The sequence below is a fragment of the Puntigrus tetrazona genome, chromosome 9, assembly GCF_018831695.1.
Source record: "Puntigrus tetrazona isolate hp1 chromosome 9, ASM1883169v1, whole genome shotgun sequence".
Classification (NCBI taxonomy): Eukaryota; Metazoa; Chordata; class Actinopteri; order Cypriniformes; family Cyprinidae; genus Puntigrus; species Puntigrus tetrazona.
Window position 1 is genome coordinate 8,919,083 of NC_056707.1, and position 15,509 is coordinate 8,934,591.

Below are 15,509 nucleotides of genomic sequence, written 5' to 3' on the forward strand. Positions count from 1 at the left end.
ATAAGACTTCAAGCTGTCTGAAGAGATGCTAAAACAACTTTGAATGTTGAATAGCTACGTCTGAACAGTCGCCTGAACAATGAGCTGGCAGAAATTTAGATATTTTATTTTTATATAAAGTTTTGGTGAGTCGAAGGGACCTATAGCTACCACATTATGGGTGTGGTGATCAGGATGTGATTATACATCTGTCTAAATATCTACTGACTGACATTAAAAGCTCTGGTGAATATGTTCCTGTTACAGTGAACAGAGGCACAGCCAACAGATTGCAGGGAAAAACACACACACAAGCATCTGTAGAGGTTTAGTCCAGTTTCTTCCATGCATTTAGTCTCCTCAGATCCTTTTTATGATCTATTTTTTATGAGATTAGTCCATAACAAACGTCCATATCCATGTAACAGTGTTGTCCGTTCAGCTGTGCACCAGAACCGATCCACAGCTTGCAATCCATTCATTTGACTGTGTTTAAAAAGCCTTTGAAGACCAGTCTACACTTTTACCAGCATTAAAGTGGTTATATATACAATCACTGGAAATTTAAACAAGACAGGCTGGCCTTTTAGAATTGATATTAACTGGTATATGATACCGTTTTTATACTCAGAGTTTATTTGGTAAACTCTTCTGATAAATGGCTCTGTGCAAAACTATATGATAGTACTAACCATATATATATATATATATATATATATATATATATATATATATATATATATATATATATATATATATATACATACACACAGTGGTCAACATTTGAAATGGATAAAAAAAGGTTCAAGACAAGAACGCATTTTGGTTTTACGTTTTTGGACAAATTTAATTGAATTAAAGTTTTGATCCATTTCAAATGTTGACTACTGGGTGTGTGTATAAATTATAAATATATATATATATATATTTCTCTTCTTTAAGTACCGGAATCCCATGTGTCAGCTTGGTGCTATATTACAGGACTAGGAGCCATTGATTTCTCTGAAAATTGAAATAAAATGAACACCACATAGTGTCGATGAGTGCTCTGTTGGCAATATACTCAACAATATATCCATATTCTTAATTTATTTAAATTAAAAATACTTTCTGAAATTATATGCAGTGCAAGTCCAAAATCAGTCTGAAATCTTGTGCTTGGACCCATGCAGTGTGCAAACATGTGCACACTTCTGTAGCACTCAATTCATCTCAGTCTGCTTTTGTGCTTTCCATTCGAATCACGGAAACAGCAGTCCATTGCAAAAGGGAGGGATTTCTCAGTCTTTCCTGTTTTTGTACATTTAATAGAGGATTGCTTATTTCATTTGCAGACGCTGACCCACTCTGTTATCCTGCACTCTTCGCACACAACATAACAACACCAGTGGAACTTGCAATTGCAGCGTTCACTGCGAGTCTGCTGTAAGATGTTGTGGCCCCGGCCACAGCACAGGCTCTCACAGTTGTCCATTCCCTGGCTGGTCTTGTTACAGATTCGGCCCTGCGTCCCGGCAGAGTCCGACCCCGGGTCCCTCTCGCAGAAATCCGGGGACTTCTCAAAGTAGACCAGATCGTTGATGTTGGCTCTCCGTCGGTGTGTCGGGTGGGCGTGCTCCACCTGACCCGTGTTTCTGTTGTGGGCTTTGATTAGCGTGGCGATATTGAAGCGTTCCTTCAGCAGCGAGCCCACCGTTCTGAATTCTGGAGTCACCTGCCAGCAGGTCTTGAGCTGACAGCTTCCTGATGTGCCATGGCATTTGCATTTCCTCCTCATGTGGTCCACCACAACCTGCACACAAGCAAAACAGATGAGGAAGATGTTAATATCTGGAAACCACAGCATCTGGACCATAGAACTTGCAAAGCATTAGTGAAAAATCCTCATTAGTTGAACCACTGATTTGTGATGAATGGAAAAAGATATAGATATTAATATTAAGATGATTTTATATATAGTTTTTAAATCTTTGCTTTGCTTTTCATAATGAAACTGCTGATGGACAACGTTTCATATGTTACATATGTGAGAAATAATTTCTCAATCATTGATACCTTCCCTCTTTAAACTACATCTATGATAGGTAAAGAAAAGCAAATATTTATATTTAAATATTATGTGTAAATTCATAAAGCTCATTAAGCTTTTGACTAAGGCCATTAAAAGTCATTAAGAAGATTCCTTTCTATGCATAAGCTCCTGTTTTCTGTATGGTCTTGTTTTCCTCGTGTTTCTACATGTTGGTTCGACCGCATTACTTTAATTTGGCTGACAACATTTTTTAAAGAACTTTAATTAATATTTTTTTTACATTGATGCTGAGAACATATTAGATATTTTTCTATCTCTGGAGCTGTGATGTGCCTACTTACAGATTTTTTTTTCCGTTCATATATTATGGCAAATTTTGCATTTAAAAAACTCTTTTTATGATAAAATCTGACCAGTTGAACCAGCCTGACATTTTATACTTGGAAAAAAAAATCATATATTAAAAACATGCACATCATAGAAGAGGAATATTTAATTCATTGTACAGTATGCATGAAATACACAATCAATAAATTAATAAATATATCTAGATGAAGAACAAGATTTATTCAGTCTAGAATTAGTCATGCATTTTCTTTCTTTCTCTGTTGTTATAAGTTCCACCACATGACATGTCAGAGTTGGAGATGAGGATGCCCGCTCACAAGTTCAGACCTCCCATTCTCTCAACAATGCACTTATCTGTCATCCCCAGCTATAAACTTTTAGATCCAATTACCAAGAGGAAGAGGGGCCACCCTCACTACTGACAGATGCCCCAGCACCCACCCATATCAACAACATAAGCACAAACATTAAGGCTTAGCAATCCCACATTTCACACTGTCTCAGGCTTCCTAGTGCTCACCGCGGGACAAAACACAGTTTGAACATCTTTAGAGATAAGTCAAGTTTTGTCTGTCAAAACTCAACGGATTAGGTTTCACTGTACAAAATGGAGCTGCGCTATTTCAGGTCGTTCAGCCATGGTGTTTTTCTTTCTTCAGTTTGCCCCCTCCTATGCTGTGGCGTCACACTCCAGGACATATTTTTTCAGTTTCTGAAATGACTCAAAACAACTTTTCGATCCTCCAGGGCTGCAGTCTGCTAAAATGCAATGTTCTGACAACTGTTGCCGTTCACCTCGAGTCGCAGGTCACTTTCAGCAGTTGTCAAAAACAGACATCTCCCATCCCTGAAGATGCTGAATTCTTCAGGCTATACGGTTTGCATGTCGGTGGTTTCTATTTCAGGCTCTAAGCCACCATAGGTGCGCATGCAAATGGAGCAGGTCTGTTTTATATGAATGGGCTAAGAGTCGAGAGACAGATATGAAACAGATATCACACCCTTATTGAGGCCAAAGATAACAACGATCAATCACAACAATACGCCCACAATGGCAAATCAGGTACTACAAAACTGTTTTGACAATATACCAGAATTTCAGGCTGATCTCGCTCCATCTGAGGCGAACACCTCAGTGGCAATTAAATTAACCCCTAGTGAAGCGTAAACAAAGATTAACCCTGTTTAGCACCAGCATTTTTATCATCTCAAGGTCACTGTTTCGAAAGACTGCAGCCTTTCAAAAGGAAGCCAAATCAGTTCCCTGAGGGCCGATGCGATGCGGGGACAGACAAATAAGGATATTCAAATCCTTTCGCTTTGAGCGCTGAGAACCTGCCGGGAATTTAAATGTATCACCTCCAGCAGTTAGGAAGTGGACCTGCCTGCTCTTGCCATGTGCGGCTCATTCTGAGGAAGCTACAGGGTTGGGATGGAAGATCGCAGGGTCTGATTGCTCTTCTTTTTCCTCCGCCTGGACCCGGCACCTAAGGGCAGCAGCGGAGGAAGCGAGGAAGAGACAGGAAGTGCTCTCTTGGAAGCTGCCGCCCTGCTTAAGTGACAACAGGATAATCTATCGGGTGTGTGGAGAGGTGGAGCGTCTGACTGAAGCCTGGCAGACCGTCTAGCCTGAGGAGCTAGAGATGAAGTGCAGGAAGTGCAGTTCATTCGTGCGTCTGCCATGAACAGATTAAAATCCTTAAAGTAAAGCCTGTCAAGCCTCTGCACTGCCTTGCTGGCACAGAATGAAACTTGTGAAACAATAGGCTTTATTAACACATTTGCTTTATTCAACATACCTTACGTTTCTATAGCGATGCAGGGCTTTATGTGCAGAGAAACATACATTTATATCGCAACGCGCTTGCAATCGAGGGGATGTTCTGGAACTCTGAAGAGGGTGTCAGCGAAGAGCAAACCTTAAACGCATATTTCCGCCTTAAAGAGAGCAAATCGTTCAGTGTGACATGTATTTGGCCGATTCGCAATGGAAGAATTGTTGCAGTTATTCATCAGCATTTGATGTGTACAGCAACACATGCTGCTCCAAGAGCTACATCAACACAGCAGAAGCCACTATAAATGGATCTGCAAGCAAAACATATTAGAGCCTATAAATTTGCACATTTTCTTTTCCGACATGCAGTGGATGTGGATGTTTTGAAGAGTGTGCTGTAATTTCATTGGTGCAGAGCAAATTGAGAGCCACATCTGGGCCACTTTAATTGAAGAAAAAGTGAGACAGGCTAGCCCATAAACTGGCACCAGACTGAGATCAAGTAAAACACATTGGTAGCACATTTGGACCACAGGCAGTATACAGCAAAACAGTTACAAGTCGCCTCAAGTCAGATGCTTTTTCCTTCACAGTACATGTAAAAACTTTAAATTAAGCAACTTTTACAGTTATATTCAATTATTTGGGACTCGTCAATCAAGCTATTACAGCTTAAACAGAAACAGAATTTGCATTGAACTTTCTTAATATACTGCATTTCTGAGTGATTCTTAATTTTGTACATCCGGATTCCTTAGGGGCGAAAAATGTTAGGCTATGAAATTACGGGTGAAAATAACTTTTCTCTGTTATGCCGCCTTTTAAGAAGTCATTTAACAAGTAGAGAAAGTTATTGCATTTTAATGAAAGAAATATTACTACTTTTTATGAAAAATATATTTAATTCTTTCATAATAAAGTGTATAACAGAAACACAAACTTCTCTCTTTACGTACAATAAACCAGTGCTTGTTATTCTAGAAAAAAAATTGCTTTTAAATAACTCATTCAGTTCATGTTTCTTTAATAATTTGAGATATTTATAAAGTACATAGCAAATGCAAGTTAAATCAAGTAAATTCTTGTCTTTTATTCCTCTTAAAACATGCTCAACTCTCCTTCTTGGTCTTATTTATAAGTGCGCACATTTTTCTGAACACAAATAATTCAGTAATGATGTGTTTCCTGCGTTTAGAAAAAAGAAAATTAATAAATTAATTAATAAATGCACATCTAAAAATGCACATTTAAATAAGCGCAGTGATATACTTAAAACTTATCTGTAGAAAATCCTAATGAGGAAATACATCACAGCTATTCGAATGTAGCACAGAATTGTCATATGGCACCAAGGCTGTTTTTCTGTTTGATAAAGAGATTCCACATGGCACTGTTCATATTCCTTCAATTTACTGTAAAACAATTCCAGATAAAGTTGATCTGAAAACAAAAGCATCTATGTATGAAATTTAGAGGAGCGTAAAAGCGAGCGCCCCTGAGTGGGTGACAAAGCTTGCTTTCACGTGGCTTTAAAAAATGCCATTCAATGCCATTTCTTGAACAATTCATGATGTCTTTATCACTGCACTACATTTACATTAATATATAAAATCTTTGTATGCCAGTTCAAAAAGCAGGAACATATTAGCGTCTGTCACCACAGACAGAGACAATCATTTGTGGAGTGCTTTCTTGGTCAGGGCTTTGGAGTCGCAGTAAGACACCGCTAGGTATAAGCAGAACCACTTAAGATCTAGGACAAAATGATGACAGGGTGCCTGACAACATGATCTTCCATCTAATGGCTCTTGATGAATTGCTGAATGAGTATTGCTCGGTTCTTTTGATGTTTCAGAGGAGGCGTTCCACCAAAACCTCAATGTCCCAACACACGTCTTCATTAAAGTCTCGGACAGATGCGTGACCAGGCTGTGATGTAGTTGGTCAATTAAACATGTTTACATTTAAATCATACGTGGCATATACAGCAAAGAAATGTAGAGGAAATGTCACTAATACTTTTAGGTCAAAACATTGTTCTTATGAACTGTGTTTCAGGACCGTCTCCTGCCCTTTGCTTGCTTCGCTCTAAAAGTAGAAAAGCCGCCTGGCTTTCCAACCGGTCTTCATTGAGTGGAAGGAGCTCCAATGAAAACATGCAAAAAATAATTTACAACCCCACTAGACGTTGCCATGTAATCGGCAACTACTGAAAACATAAAAACATGCCCTGTTCTTTTTGCGCTGCCGGTCCATATGATAGTGCCAGAGGCAGTGAATGGCAAATACTAAAACAATACAATTAAATCGATTCTCTTCATGCAGTTTCCATTTTTCCCTCTGTGTCGCCCTGGCCAGTGACAGACTGTTTAAAAGTTGTATTTGGGGAAGGAAGGGCGAATGTCTTTCTACTTCCCGCTCTGTTTGATGTCTAAAATCTTTTGCTGGCTTTAAACATCTGTTTCCAAATAGCCAGCAGCCACTAATTAGAGCTTTTAACAAGACTGAACGTCGTGAGAACCAGAGGGTGGGCATGAGGCGACATGTACATCCCAGTAAAGTCACTAAATTCCTCGACAAGCGACTACCTTTCCCGGGAAGGGAGGTGGGGAGGTGAGGGAATATTGGGCCGCAAACCTTGCAAATAAAAAAGTTACAGAGCTTGTCCCGTCCTATCCGGTCAGACTCGGGACCCCTATGTCACATCAGCCATCTGCCAAAATGATGGGACCCAGTTGCCAAAGTCAATGGCAAAGGCAGAGAAAAACATAAATATATTATGAATTTTGAGAAGATGAGTTGAATTAAAGATGGAAGATAAGGGATTTTGCCATTTTTCCTTTCTCATCCTGCTGTCACTGACTCGACAAAGCCTGCCAACAGTAACATATTTCAGTAGCAGCAAAGTTTCTTGTCTATTTTTTTTCTGACAATCAGGTTCGGATGCCAAATAGGCTTACTGGCAGAAGCAGAAGAAATATTCTTGAACAATGGCGTCTCTCTCTGTACATCACACCCTCGCTGGCAGCTTGATCAAACGCCACACCTCGTAATTGAGCTTCTCAGGCAAAAATCCTGAACTTCCAGCATCCTTTATAGATCATCCAATATAAATAACAATTAATCAGTTTATAAACCGATAACAATAAAGATCCTTTTAAGTGTCATCTCTGATGTCCAATGGGTGCCAGTAATGCCAGTAAAATCCACAAGGATCATTATAATAATCAGAATGAATCACAAAACTGTGATATAATTTATCAATAATGAAGATTTTAGAAATATACCAAATGTACAGTTTGTAGAATGATGTGTCTAAGCTTATAGCGTGAGACAGAACTGTGCATGAGTATCAGTAGAATATGGCAAACGTAGCTAATATCTGTTACTTTATTTGGAACTGACCATGTTTTGTCTGAATAATCAAGGGAACCGAAAAACTGATGGAATGATACAGAGACAAATTATAGAAGAGGAAGCAGCAAACAATGAACAATCTGCTACTCTGTCTGTGTGAACCTGCCAGTGAAGCCCATCTGAGCTTATCATGGTCATTTACACTTCAGCGCTGTACCTTCCTGATAAAGAGTGACAACAGATTAATCCATGATGATATCTTACCTCCCACGTCTAGAATGCACAGCTGATGAGCTGTCATTGTGTGAGGAGCAGCCACACCAAAAGCAGTTCAAATTGCTAATATTGAAGCTGTACAAGTTACAGGCTATAGGAAAACTCTTAAAATAGTGCTCATTCAGTAGAGCATTGCAATATCAATGCCAAGGTCACTGCTTTGATTCCCAGGGAATGCAACAACTGGTAAAAATGTATCTTTTGAATGCGACTGAAGTTTCTGTGTGTAAAAATGCCTGCCAATTTAAAAATGTTACCTCAGGATTACAAGAACTGGTGGTTTATAAGAGTAGAAACAGTACAAACACTTAAGTTCTAACATAACAGCAGGAACGAAGAGCTTTATATAATAAAGTTGAAAATAAGTTTCAGAAAATACTGTCTAATTCCTATAGTAAGTACTGACTGAGATGACAGTGTTGTGAAGTTTCTCCAACAGCAATGTCAAACCAAAATGTCTGCCCTGAACCACCAAATAAGTCAATGGCGGGCTTGCAAGATTTATTTGATTTAATTTGATTTAATTCACTTTCATGATCTTATGGACTTATGTCTAAAAAAAGAAGTCAAAAACTTTGTTTGCTACACATGTTTGACACACATGCACACTCTCATATTTGAAGTTTAACTGTAGCCCGCTTTGCTGTTAGACTGTGCTATTTTGCAAAATGGAGACACTCATATGAGATGAATTTAAGATATTTATATATATTTACACAAGAATAAATCAGTAAAAATTAAGTTATGCATAATGGGATATTCAGGGGATAAACATTTACAGTAAAATAATATTGAACAGCACAAGCAAACTGTCTCGCCAAATCAGTTTCAGTGCAACAATGAAATAACTAACAGAGGCAGTGGAAAAATTGCAAAACCCAAGATGTCCACATGTCCACTTTTTCACCACCTCTGTTAGTTGTTGCAGTTTCCCCCCAAATGCTTAGTAATTACTGTCATACCAGAATAATAAATTATACATAATAAAACAAATTTCAACTTATTATTGCATGGTATCTGCCTCTGTCTGCATAATGCAATCATTTTGCAACACCTAACCAGGTTAGGATACTCTTTCCAGCTCTCTTAAATAATTTAAGAAGAACAATTGTGTAACAACTGATCATAAAAAAAGGATATACATAAGAACCATTTAAAAGTTAATGCAATTATGATATATACAGCATGTTTATGTTTGGAAATGATTTTGTAAAAAAAAAAAAAGTTATATATTATGTAAATATATCTGATCTTCTTTACAAAAGTAAACATGCTTTAAGATTGGTGCCTTGCCGCTTCTGGCTTGCTTAGTTGGGGAATTTCTAGCAATTATATAGCATCTCTGCATTTTAGAGAAAATTAAGTGTTTAATCTCGTCATCATACATTACTATCACTCTGTGTACCTATTTAATACTGTTCAGTGCTTTTGACACAATCTGTATTGTTAAAATCACTATATAAATAAAAGTGATTGATGGATTTGATTTGACTGACTGGTGACTTCGACTGCAGAGTGACCAACAAGTGAAAAAAGAAACACACAAGTGCTTCGATAACTTAAAAAAAACTCCCTCAGATCCGATGGAAAGACAGCTCCTCATGAAGTTGGGAAAATATCCATAGTGTTATCAATGAGTTAAGAATGTAAAGCAAACATCAGTTTTGATTTAACATTTTTGGTTGATAAACAAATGAACAAAAATATGTTTTTTCATATTTCTGATGACCTCTGATGACCTGTACAACAAACTGCATGAGTAAAATGTATGTCATTTTTTACTACAGCCGTGCCCATTTGTTGTGTTTATGAAACAGAAGTAATATGAGTAAGATCCATCAGGGTTTTTTTTTTACCTTATCCATGACCTGTTAGTCATCTCAGTGCATTTAACTTAACTGCTCGACAGTGCCGCTAATCTGCCTCTGATTATCTAATTAGTACAACAACTCAAAGAGACAACACCTCGATCCCTTACATCACACATTGCCACCAGGAGGGACTCACTGATCAAAGGCAACACCAGGGAAGGCATATTTTGATAAAGCTTAAATGCCTTTTAAACATTCCCAAATCCAAAGATAACACATTTCAGAGAAGCGCATGTTTGCTTTTGCTCGAGTGGAGTTATTGCTCATTTAATTGTTTTGCTGTTGGTAGGTGGTTCTGGGGGGTGCGTGGAGATCGGAAAAGATTCATGAGAGCACCTAATTGAGCATAGACGGGGCACCGGCTCGTACGTTTACACGCAGGCAGGAGCCCAGGCAAAAAGTTCAACAAACCTCTCGCAATGCCAGGGCCTCGCTTTGGAAAAACCAACGATCGCACGACTCAGGGAACGCACAAACAAAAATGTTACGCTTGGCAAAACGGACAGGGATGAACCTTTCAAGAGCACAGCTGCAACATGAGCGTCCCTTCATGTTTAACCACCGCTCGGAGGAAATCTGTAGCTTCTAGGTACATCAAAAGGAGGAACTCAACCGCTATTGTCTCCTATAGTACATGTGACACGGTTATAGTATCTCAGTAGAAAAGAAGCGCTCATCTTTGAACACCGGGTTTTAATGCACCTTAAAAGGGAGCGTAAGATGATCCCTTTGCACTCTTTGGAAATGCAATCCAACACTGCTGATTCATTCAGGCTTAGTGTCACACATCACACACACAGCCAACATAACGCCGTCTCTCACCTGCCTGCCAACTCTGTTGTTGTGAAGTCTCATCCTGGAGTGAATGTCTCTGTATGTCTCACGGGAGTCCAGGAAGTCCTTGGAGAAGCGCTCCCCAAACTCCACGTTGGGACTGCAGCCGCCCCATTCCCAGGAGTCCTGGGGGCCGAGAGCGTCGGCGGGAAAGTGTTCCATCACGCCGTGCACCATGCCTTTCCCCCGGTTGATGGCCTCCAGCTGGAGACGGTTGAGTTTGATCCTGAACGCCTCCTCATCCCCGCGGCGCTTCTCATCACAGCCGCAGGCCTTCAGCTTGCCCATGGCGCAGGCGTTGGACACGGCATGCACCACTCCGGCCGCTGCGATGGCATATGCAAACGCGCTTTCTCTGAAACCTGCCAAAGAGACAATGCAAGGGATTATTCAGGCAAGCCTCGCTCAGACGTCGTCCATAAGCTCTCCGCTTTGCCCTGTAACTGTTCTCGCTGTGCTTTGGAGAAGATAGCTATCGCATTCGAGGAGAAACCGCACTGGCCCTGATGTTTGACAGCAGTACCAGTATATTCCTTCGCACAACAAGCAATAGAAAGACCTCACAGGACAAAGCTAAAGCTTAAGCATCCAAAGCATGCACATGCGGGAACAATGGAGAAGGTGTGGAGGGCTCCGGTTAGCGTGGCTAGGCACAGACATGCTCGTCTGTGCACAGGCTCTGCACTGAGCTCAAAAACGTGGCTGCAATTAACCTGGCTACCGTTAGCGGCTGTTTGATCTGCGCTAATCACATGCCTCTCATCTGGATTTCAGCTCTCATCCGCTGCGCTCTTTATTGGACCTGAAGTGCGGCAGACTTTAAGGCTTTCTGACAAGATTTAAGAAATTCCTCAGCAAATACGTTGGAACACATGAGAGCCACATGTAGCAGTAGCAAGTTATGTTGTTGTTCTTGTATAAGAATATTTAATTACAGTGTTTTTTTTTTCCTCTCCAGGGTTTCCAGAGTGAAGAAGGTGCCTGCATGTGCTAAAGGCTTGTTGAAAACTAATGGTCTCAAACAATAATAAACGGAGGTCTCATAAAAGCAGACTCTCCTGAATCACTTTGAGGGACAGATGGGGAATTAAAGAAGGCCATGCTCAGGAACATGAAAGAGCCTATAAAGGCTAAATAGTTTATAGTTCCTTCTGCCTGCTAAAATCAAAGGGCACTTCTTCAGCATGAAAAAGACCCACTTAAGTACACATATAAAATTCCTGCTTCATAAAAAAAAAACAAAAAAAAACCTATATATATAACTATATATACACATACTAACAGTCAAAAGTTTGTAAGCAATTTGATTTGTAATATTTTTTACAAATGTTTTTATGTTATGTATTTTTTTATGTTATGTTTATAAAAATACAGAAGAAATATAATATAATATATTTTTACAATTTAAAATAATAGGTTTATATTTTTAATGTTGGCAAAGTATTTATGGCAAATATTTTTTGGAAGCTAAAATTGTTTCAGGATTTTCTGATTCTTTCAAATAAAAAAATGAATGGTAGTGTATATTGTTAACAAAAATGATATTTAAAATAAGCACTCTACTTTTTAATGTTTTATTCATTTGAGATTATAAAAAAAGTAATTGAAATAGAAAAATGTTATTTTATATCACATTAATATTTCACAAATTTTTTCTGTCACAATAATTCACAATATTTTTTTAATTCTTTCCTTTAATGAACATAAAAAAAAACATTTTAAAAATATATAAAAAGATCACAAACTTTTGACTTAGTGTATTTGTATATATGTATAGATCAGTCTGATAAATAGCTAAGATCTGAAAGAAAATTATGCAAATATATGTAAATTAGTGCTGTCAAACTATTAGTTGTGATTAATCGCATCCAAAATAAACTTTTATTTGCATAAACATATACAGTATATTGAAAAAATATTTTAACGTGAGAAACTGAAAGGCTATTTTTTATTTTGTCTTTTAAATAATAATAAAAATGAACATGGGGAATTTGAATTATAATATCATGTATTGACAATGTATAATGATTTTGCATCTATCATAAAATTTCTGCTGTTTAAATCATCAAATTTAGTTCCTACATCTTTAAGAGGACAAAAAGCCATGTCTGGTTAATGTCAAAGATCTGAAAGAAACTACAAAAATAAAAGAGCTTATTACTTCTGCATGACTGACTGTCTTCATTCATATGCACTGGCGTGACCACTAAAGTTAGTTTATTGTAAATGATTATTCAAGAGAAACTGAAATTTCCAAGTTTGAACAAGTTTTAAACTGGCCATGACCCCGTGTGTACCACTTAAAAAGTGTGTTTAATGCAGATTGGGGCTTGTCTTATTTGGCCCGCGAAAGCAGCCTCACCTCACCTCTGTGTCCTGTTTTGTCCATCTCTGGCGATTACAAATGACTAACGAGCCTTTAAAACTGAAATCAGGTGTGAAGCAGTCAGTGTCTGGAATTCAGTGTGTTTTCCCAAAATGCTTGCCGATGGCAGAGCTGCCCTTGGGCCACGGAGCAAAGATCTGAGATAGCTGAATGATGTTCAATTGATCATTTCAAAACACACAGGAACTCACACCCATTAACCCACCCACCCACGGTGACATACACACTCACGCAGAGGAGACCTGCATGCTGAAGTACACACACACACACACACACACACGAGCGCGCAGACACGACACCAGCCGGTGCTGCTGGGTTTTTTTTTTTTTTTTTTTTTCAGTGCAATCCTCTCATGATTCTATGGGGGGCAAACGGCACTTAGGCGCAGCCAGAAGACACGGACATGGAAATGCTGTTTCAGATTTCCTTCCGAGCCAATGAAAGACCTGGAACAAATCAATCTAACAAATAATTTAAAGTGAGAGGCACGCCCGGCTGCGCTGATGGTGGAGGAAGTGGGAAAATGAATTAAAGATTGAAGGAAACTGTCACTTTGGGTTACAGAAACTAACTAAACAGGTTTATGCTTTTGCCACTTAGGGTTGGGAAAATGCTGAAAGCAAATTCACAGCACTTGCACTGGCACAGAGCAAAATGCATTAGCTGGCCAGGGAAGCCCTCTTGAAGGATATTTACATCCACTCTTTAAGTGATATATGCCTATGGCTGATAAAGCTTTCCCACTATCAAACATGTATGTGCGTCTGCAACACACAGACTTCAAGGATTTATTTACCCAATATGAATCAGTTTCCAGCTAGCCAAATAATTCAGGCGTAGTTCGGTATGTTAACGAAGGACGTATATCAAATTGAAAAGCGCCTAACTAAACCAGACTTTTTCAAACTAAAAAAAAGTTGCTATTTTGTTCATTGTAGTTGATTTCGTTGCTTACCCCTGCTGAAGACAATACTCTCATAGGGGATCTTGTTCCTGGTCTCCAGGCTCGAGCAGTTCCAGCGGTGACCTCTGAACTGATGCTGGCACTCGTGGATGGCGATCTGGATGCCTTGTATGGCAGAGGCTGTCACATCTGGATGTCTCATACATACATCCAGCTGTTTCTTTGTCAGGCCGGGCAGGGTTAAACACACCGTGTTGGCATTGAGAATGGGGTCAAAGGGGATCTTTAGTCCCAGAATCTCATTTGAGTCTGCCCTAGAAGAGAGAATGAAACCTTATCACGTATTCAAATACATCTGCGCAAAAAACGAAACACAGTAAATAAAGAGGTGATAAATAATAAATGACCTGTGTTCTTTTGCATTGTTAAGTGCTTAGAATGCACAAAGATCCTTTATTAATAGATCAATGCTGCAGCACATATTAAAGGGAAAAAAAGTACCACTGAGAAGCCTAATGCTAAGGACTGTTACAAAATACACCATGTGCTGTAAATGGATACCGTATACATGCAGAAAATGTGGCACCAAATGGGGCTGATTTGAGACAATTTACAAAAGAGTTTACTTGACAAATAGCAGATGCAAAGCTCCTTCTATAACAGTGCATGCAAGAAAAGTTATGCGAAACTATATATGAGCAACTACAGTGTATAAACTATCTAGTACACTGCAGACTGTCAGTACAATATAATAACTTTCTGCAAACAATTATCATTAGCTCTGGTAAAGCCATTATTTCCTATCAAAATTACCGATATAAACATATATACGTAAAGTTCATACAACCCACTTTATAACTTTATGCAACTTACAAATACTTTACAAACAGACTTAAAACAAATCTTCCCTTTTCACACTTTTCTCAAAGTAAAAGCAACACTTGCTACACATAATATTAAAAACAAATTCAGTTGTTCTTGAAAGTTTTAGGGAGCGCGTAACAATATCACGCCAGCTCGGCAGATAAACATTCACGTGCAGAAAAAAACGAATGCAACCGTTTAGACGTGAGCAAGTTCTTACCTTTGAACCAGAAGCGACGCCAAAGCCAAAGAGCAGAAGAGTCGAAATAAAAAGTAATCCATGCTGCTGCTGCTGCTGCTGGTGCTCTTCGGCAAAACTCTTTCACAACAACTCTCCCGTCTGAGGAGAAGATCCGTCCAACACACGCGCAGCTTTCCAGCGATCAGCCTCCAGATCGCCCGAATCTGACCAAAAATGAAATGATGCTGGAGAGTGCCACGCGATGTCGTGATACCTCATTCATGAAACCGCTTCACAACTTTTTTTCCCTGCCGGAGCTATCAGTTTGAGCTTTCGGAATGAATGAAAACGCGAGCCGACGCTGAGAGGATCCGCCGAGATATCATCTGACACTCGTGTACACATCAGTACTCAGACAGAGCTATCTGCTGTCTTCAGGACTTCTGATGTTTGCCTTATCTTGATGGCACTCAGACTACACTTAACTCTCTGCCAGCCCACCTCTACGTCAGCGCACACACTCACACACACACACACACACACACACACACACACACACTGCCGTACGGGACAAGTGCCTCATTAGACGTATCCCGATTGAACGGATAAACAGGGAAGTTACGACTTATTGGGGATGCGAGGGATCGTTCGGGCACGGATAGGGAGCGACGCGGTGCAACGAGGCGCTTTCACGCTATGA

The 15,509-nt window shown here is 39.3% G+C and overlaps 1 protein-coding gene across 1 annotated transcript; it reads right to left on the reverse strand.

Annotated features, from left to right (window-relative positions):
• Positions 1 to 780: 780 nt before the first annotated feature.
• Positions 781 to 15,249, reverse strand: wnt10a (wingless-type MMTV integration site family, member 10a). Its single transcript, XM_043248344.1, is given in 5 exon segments — positions 781 to 1,771; positions 10,463 to 10,836; positions 13,816 to 14,078; positions 14,849 to 15,013; positions 15,015 to 15,249. Coding segments are annotated over 5 exon segments (1,344 nt in total). The 5' UTR covers positions 15,089 to 15,249; the 3' UTR covers positions 781 to 1,303.
• Between the last annotated feature and the right edge of the window lie 260 nt (positions 15,250 to 15,509).